The 7,824-nt window shown below is 48.4% G+C and overlaps 1 protein-coding gene across 6 annotated transcripts in view; it reads left to right on the forward strand.

Annotated features, from left to right (window-relative positions):
- Positions 1-7,795, forward strand: part of LOC105279074 (sodium-coupled monocarboxylate transporter 1) — a 54,490-nt gene extending 46,695 nt beyond the window's left edge. For 5 of the 6 annotated variants that reach the window (XM_011338616.3, XM_011338613.3, XM_020031545.2 and 2 more), the window contains 2 exons: positions 66-206; positions 4,932-6,114. In XM_011338616.3, the coding sequence (XP_011336918.1) occupies positions 66-206; positions 4,932-6,114 (1,324 nt within the window). Of the gene's footprint in view, positions 1-65; positions 207-4,931 lie in introns of all 6 variants that reach the window. The other variant, XM_020031546.2, reaches the window with a different exon arrangement.
- The last annotated feature ends 29 nt before the right edge of the window (positions 7,796-7,824 follow it).

Here is a 7,824-nt window from a genome sequence, read left to right on the forward strand (position 1 = left end):
CGCCCTCGGATCCCTCGCGATAAAATAGAGACACGTTCACTCGAGACACTCGTCTCTTTTTGCAGCTTTGACATGGACCCGACTCTCCGCGTGACGACAGTGTCGGCGACACTGGGTCAACTCTTCATGAGTTTATCCATTTTCGGATGTCAGCAGAATTTTGTTCAGAGATACTGCAGCATGACCAGCCAGCGGAAGGTTGTCAAGTAAGTGAGCTTCCCTCTTCTTGTTTGCGCGGAAAATACAATCGACAGATCCGCCAGCCGCGCCTCTGCGCTGCTGCAGTGCTGCGCGATGCAACGGTAAACGACGGACTCGCGTGTGACGCACAATTTGTCGTGCGATCTACAGGATTTAATGTGATTTATGCAAAATGCACGGCGAATTATCATCCCAAGCATATGCGAGATGGAAATGGAAATCGCGAGTATAAAAGGCGCGCGCGCGCACACACACGTAGCACAGCCGATGGAACAGTAGAATCAATGAAAAACAGCGGGATTGCGCTTCAGAAATAGACTCGAGACTGAGATAAAAAATGGCAATGTGCGGCTGCCAGCGAGCGGCAAGCGAACGACAACGGTTGCAAAATTCTACCGACAAACCCGTGAAGTTGTTTAAAATACAGACAGGAGTGTCTCGTCGCAGCATATGCATATTTTGCGTACGCATTGTTGTTATGACCGCAACGCTGTTACGAAATAATGACGCGGGCAGCACGCGACAGTAAACTTCCGCAGCCGGCAAAATGTGAATTGAACGCCGCGTTTTCGAAGCACGTGCTTTACGAAAATTACGTATTACGTACGACGGCGGATTGCGCGAGTTAAATGCCTGATTTCGCGCGAGCGAGCGTGACGTTTGCGTCACGAGATACGACGTTTCGTGATACGACGACGACGTGAGGTTTAACAACCCTGAACTTCGGAGCGCTGTCTCTGTCAGTTCGGTTTCGTGATTTTCTAACGTTCTACAGGGCGTCCGGTTTGCGCGATCCGCAATAACGTAACGTACGAAATACGAGTTAATTTTTATTTCAAGCGTCGCAGGGAGACGTCTTCGGGGAAGGAAATATTTCTCGACGCGCAAATGCGCTCTCCATTGCATTGGAAAACAAGATTATTCTTTCCTTCTGCCTTCTCGCGTATTTCAGTCACACCTGATACACGCACTTTATTATTTGCGCGTGACGCGTTGAATTTTTCGCGCTGCAGCCGCCTGGGTTTGACTAGTGATTCATCAACGCGAGACACGTGAATTATGATTCGCATTAAGTCATGCAAATGACTCTTATCTTAAACCGACGAGTCTCGATTTGCGGATGGAATTGACGCCAGCGAGGAGCGGATATTCATGAATCGGCAAGCAGTATTCATGAATTATTGTAAAGCGTGTTTTACGACCGAAGATCGCGGTAAATATCGCAGGAGGAAGTATAGCTTTACGCACGTCCTTTTACGAGACGCGGCCTCCCCGCATCGCCAGGAGATGTTTTAATTGACGAAGAAATATAATTTATATCGCACATCGTCCGCCGGTTACACGTTTGAAATTATCGCAAAGATTTACAGCGAGTAATTCCATTCGCCGTTTTGATACATCAGCTTTCGCGAATCCTCAATATCTCTCGCGGTTTCGGTGTAATTCGGTAGCTTCCGTGCATTTAGTTGTTTGCTGGGTCAGAGAAAAGTAAATAGATGCGCTTCGTGCGATTACGGAATCGCAGAAAACGGAAAGCAGCGGTTGCGATGAATTCCGCTGCTTTAATAAAGCGTGAATTTTCTTGACAGTATTTGCGAAGACCGTAACAAGAGCGCGAGAGGAATTCTAATTCCTTTCTCTTTTTTTTCATAAAAAATTTGAAAGCATGCTCTTGCGCAAAATGTCATGTCACTTTCGCGTGATGTACGAGCGCATTCCCCGACGTGAAATTGAATTCTGAAATTTTCGCCCGCGCGCATTACTACATTCGGCCTTAGGAAATGCCTTTTCTCCCACCGTTGTCGATTGCAATTTCAGTCGCGCTCTTCCATTATTTTTCGGACTTACTCTGTCATGCAAGCACAGCGCTGTTTGCGCTACTGAAGCAGCGCGGCGCACTCGCGCAATTGTGTCCGGAACGAAGCTCGGCGACACGCGAGCTGCGCGAGTACGTCGCACGTAACAGTCCGCAGCATTTTTTCAGCCCGGTAATAATCGAAAGCGAATAAAAACCCACGTAATCACGAATTGGCTACATTGCCGGCGCATCCGAGCTGGGACACCGCGCGGAACGAGCGTATCACGTTGGCTCGTAAAGTTTTACTGCTCGCAAATGTATCGTCGAAGGAGCCCAAGTGAATACTTCCGCATCGCGGGCAAAATAACCCGAGAACAGGTCCGTGGGGTGTTCTTGGCACTTCAACCCCCTAGGAATTTATCTGCATTTATATTTATTTGGAATTTCGCGAAAACTGCACCAACCAGCCCAGATCCGTTTTCACCGTGCTGCGTAAATTCGCCAAGTGTAACTTGGCAATTTATTTATTTTGAAAGCTGAGAAGCCGCTGCGCGCGTATTACATTAACATAGTTATCTTCGGAACGATATTCTCTCAAATATCGCAGTTTATATTCCCAAATAAATCACACAAATAAAAATAAAACCAATCATGAAGACTCCTTTTGACTATCGTGAGGTTTTTAATCCGTTTTACTTAAATCTACGTGTCGTCAAATTATCGCAAAGCAAAGCTCGAGGAGCGCGCAGCTTTATCTTCATCAAGATCGAAAGTTCATCTCACGACGATGATCTTCCGCGATTTCGTTGATCTTCCTCACGTGTCGGAAGTTTCGGCGGGAAGTGAAAACACGATCGGGCCGATTTAGGAAGTAGTACCCACAGTTACTATTACCACCTAATCAATGAGCGGTCCATGGGGAAGCCGGTCCATGGCGGCGTGCCAACTTTCAGCAGGGAGATTCCCGGCGTTCTCGATAAGGTCTGTGATATCAATTCAAGAGTCGTCGACATACGCTCCCGGGGTAAGACCCACTTGCCCTCCCGCCCCCTGCACGTGTGCCACGGCCGTTTATTAAAACGGCTGAGTAAATGTCTCGGCGGCGCGAGGGGATGAAGCTGGTACGGAATGATGAAGAATGGAGCCGCTTTAAAACGTCTCTCCACGTCATTTGTCGTGCCGGTCCGCATGCGAGGCGCCGCCGAGGGACAACGCGAAATTATAATAAACGAGCGTCGTCGCGCAACCACGAGACGAATAAAAACTTACGTTTCCGCACCGGATTCACTCGCGCTAATGTATATTAATGTCGCAGGCGAGTTGTACGCGCGCGAGGGCGATTACGCTCGGTCCTCTCGCAGAGGGAAGGACCTCCGGCGCACGGGCGTTTTAATTAACGTCGCGACGGCCGACTCGATTGCTCGAATTGTGCGTTAACGCGAATTCCAGGTGCGCGTTTGCGACTCGAGATTGCCAGATTAATTAGCGGCTCATGGGTGATTAATCGAGCTCGTTTCTCGCAGCCGCTGAAAGCTGTCAAAGTCCAACAAGTTAACGCTCTTGGTCCAGGCTACGTCTCTACGGCGCTTTCCTCGCCTTTTCGGCGACGCTGGAGAGCCGAATTACCGTCCGTCTGTTACCGCTCCAGTTTTGTTTTCTTCCACGTTGCTCCGTGCGCGTTCTTCCATTTGTCCGCATCGTTAAAATTTATAGCGACGTTTATTAGCGCACTCCATCATCCGAGAAGTTGAGAAACGATTATAAGAATGCAGCGTTATATAATTGTCACCTGTACTCGCGCGCTCATTTATCTCATGGTAATGGTTCTTTCACCAATTGTTGGCCGCTCATAGTTTTTTTTTCCTTTTTTTCAGTTTTACTTTTGCGTAACAGGAGTTCTTCCGGAGAGGTACGAGGTGCTGCTGCGCCACTCATTGTGTTACATCTCGTAACACCGAGATGAGTAGAATAAATGTCGTCATCGCATAGGCGCGCATTGTCTGTACAAATCTGCGTCAAGACCCGTTTAAAGGACGCAGTCTGATACGCATCTGCGTTGTGCAGAATTTATTTTAAAATGTCACGTCGAAGGGAGTAATTAACGGGAACAAATAAAATTGGATAACGATTTTTCTGGACAGATTCTGATCGATAGTTGACCCAGTGCAAGTCTTGGAATTTTGCAATGAGACTAACAAGCATCTAGAAGATCAAAGAGTAATATGTGCGAATAATACATTCATTTATACTCATTTTTATTGATATTTCAATAAAAATGAGTATAAATAAGCCAGTGATAGTAATAATAATATTTATTATTAATAATAATTATTATTTGCTGGATGTAATGTGTAATAGATATTTATCGGCATCACCGGATATTCTTCTAATGCAGATGCGATTCTAGTGCGGATGCGATTACGCATCTCACGCATCTGGTTACGGTGATACGGTATCACCATCGCGTTCTATCTATTGTTCAATTCCGCTTACAATTAGAGCGGCCGCTTTTAAACACATATACGTTTCAGCAAATAAAATTCAGCGGTGTAGTTGCGCGGGTGTGTATGCAGACATTCGAGAACCATAACGCGAGCGTGAGAAACCGTTACGTGAACACGTTTAAAGAGAAAAAAGTGTGATAAAAAGATCGCAACAAGACAAGCACGCGTGCAAAAGATGCAAATGATAATTACGTAACGTTAATTTTTACTCGAGTGTACCGCGCATTTGCATAACAGCGGGCGACCCTTGTACCGTTTGATCCACTTTATACCAGCAGTTACCACCGTTTACACACTGCCACCGCGAGCCTGGCGCTATTACAATCGTTATCAATCTTTTGCAAATTGTCGTTGTAATTTGACGCTTTCGGTGGAGCTTCGCCGCCAAGTCGCCACGTAAACCTAACGGAATTCTCTTCGTTTTGCAGGACGATGATGGCCAACATGCCCATCATCATGATTCTCTTCTCGCTGTCCTGGGTCGTCGGAATGGTGATATTCGCCAACTACGCCGACTGCGATCCGCTCAGTCTCGGATACATCTCCAAGATCGACGAGATCGTGCCGTTCTACGTCGAGGACAAATTCCACAACGTGCCAGGAATGCTAGGTCTCGTGATGGCCACCCTCTTCAACAGCGCCCTGACCCTGGCGGTGTCGAATCTCAATTCTCTCGCGACCGTTACCTTCGAGGACTTCCTCAGCCACATCCCGGCTCTGAGCGATCTCCGGGACACGCAGCAGGTGCGCGTGATCAAGATCATCGGCGTCATCTACGGCCTGCTGATAATCGGCATCAGCTTCCTGGTGGCCATGCTGTCCGGCGTGATAGAATCCTCGATGCTGATGACGTCGGCGACGTCCGGGCCACTCCTCGGTGTCTTTATCCTCGCCATGCTGGTGCCCTGCGCCAATTGGAAGGGCGCCGCCGCCGGTATGATCTTCAGCCACGTTACCACTCTGTGGATCACCTTCGGTCACCTCAGCCTGGGCACCAAGGTCGACACGCTGCCGCTGTCGACGGAGAACTGTCATAACGAGACGTTCTCTTCCTGGGTGACCAAGCCGATCAGTCTAGAGTCCGAGTTCTCCACGCCCAGTAACACCAGCTGGATGGACGTTCAGCGCAACATGACGCAGTCGCTCACGGCCGATGAGTCGGCCAATCCCCTGGACGTCCTCTACGGGATCACGTACATGTATTACGCGTTCATCGGCAGCATGACGACCGTCATCGTCGGTATCATCGTGAGCCTGCTGACGGCCGACGCCGAGGCCGACAAGTACGAGGAACACCTGCTGCATCCGATAGCGAGGAAGCTGGCGGGTCTGTTCCCGGGGAAACTGAGGGCGTACGGTCGCAGCACTCCTCTCGGCAACAAGAACGACCCCATCAACACGACGAACGCCACCCTGTGTTCGGTAGCAGCCAGCACAGGTAGCGTCGAGAAGGTGGCACCTCTCCTTCCAGGCCACGAAACCAGGGTCCAGGGTTTCGTGGACGACAGCGGCAAGCTGCAGGTGGACAGCAATTACGTGGAGAAGCTGAACGCGCTGAAGAACGTCTCCCTCGAGGTGACCAACGAGATCGGCAAGAACACCAGATTATGATCCGACGCTGATCCGTAGGTGCTTCTCGTGTCTCTCAGTTAGCAGTCGTTGTTATTGTTGTTGTTATTATTATTATTCCTGTTATTAGCGCCGGGTATATCGAGAAATCCCAACGTTCTCGAATTTGGTGGCGTGTAACGTGATAAACTTGGCCGAACTCGAACTCGTGTGTTAGTGTGCCAAATTTTATTATCGCAACATAATAAACGGGTTTGCGGGCCCGTAGCGCGTGGAGCGTAATTACGCGCGTAAGCGAAGTTTCCGCCGATTACGGTGCTCGCGAGAGTCAAACTTGCAGCCAGCTCAAAATAACGCTCAAATGAAGGCAATTCAGAAGTGCGACTCGCTTGGGGAAACTCCTAACTTGTGCGTGCCAATTAGAGTTAACTACGAGACACCGGGTGACGTGTGTTTTGTGAGGGTGTGCTCAGACGCCGAGCGCGATTCCCCGGCTTCCCGGAAGATTGTCAGGATTGTCAGATGCAGACGCGTCTGACGCGTGCAACTCCGCGTCGAACGCTCGCTCGCAACCGGCGATTTCCTCCGTAGAGACGTACGAGACTCCGTAGAACTCGGGAGCAGAGATTGCTGTAATTAGGAATGAGTAAAAGGAGAAAGCGTTTTGTTTCAAGAGAGTAATCGTAAACCCCGTACGAGCCGCCAGCAACTCAAAGATGCGACTTCATTGTAGACAGTGAGAGACTGATGATCCAGCTGCCGAGCAACGAGACGAATTTTTACGTCTTCGTCACTTCCCGCTGCGCCGCTTCTCCTTCAATTATATCTGCTAGGAAGATCGACGTACCGATCTTGGTCCCCCATTAGTCTTGGAAAATATCCCTTTCTTGAAATTCAGAATATCTCTATGGCCTTAAGAAGAAAATCGCTGCAATTAGAAGAGACCTAAACAAGTCAAGATGATTCCTCTGCAATATGTGCATACGTTTATGCTGTCTATACATAGTCACAATACGCTGACGTGGCAGCAAGCCTCTCCTCCCACGTTGGAAAGATACAGAATCAACGAGGAAATCTTACGATCGATTCCCCAAGAGCGCCGGATGAAGAGAAAGCAGTCCAGTTGTACAGAAAAGGATGCGCCAGCGTTTCATAATCTAAGTATGAAAACTCAATGACTCGGATCGGCGCTGCGCGATAACGCGTATCTTCGCGCGCGTCCACGGCGAAGATATCGGACGAAATGAAGCAGCGCTCGTGTGCGAGGGTTCCTCCAGCTACTAGGTAGTGTTTTAGATCTTAAACGGATATCAAATCTTTAACGTAGTTTAAGCGTAACGCAAACTACTGTATTATAATATATAAGTAACGTGTAGTATTACGCGGAAGATCACCGCACCTCCCCGTGGCGCGCGCGTGTGTGTATTCTGCATATTAAGTATGTGCGTCGTTCGCAAACTGTCGAGCGTTGGATTTTAAAGCGTTGAGATTTATTTTTCTACTTGAGCGAGCGTGTGCGTGAGCCGTGTAATTCGTAAGATTCGCGGGAGGATGTATACGTAATGAGAATATAGAGAGAGAGAGATTCCTTCTTTTTTTTTATGCCAATCCAGCAACTGTGATCGTTAATTTGATCTGTTCGATCGCGCTTACAGATACCTATATATATATATATATATGTTACATATTTATTACAGTCCGCAATACAACTCACTATTTTTTATTCGTCTCGTTTGATTACTTTTGCGGTCC

The sequence above is a fragment of the Ooceraea biroi genome, chromosome 9 (assembly GCF_003672135.1).
Source record: "Ooceraea biroi isolate clonal line C1 chromosome 9, Obir_v5.4, whole genome shotgun sequence".
Lineage (NCBI taxonomy): Eukaryota > Metazoa > Arthropoda > Insecta > Hymenoptera > Formicidae > Ooceraea > Ooceraea biroi.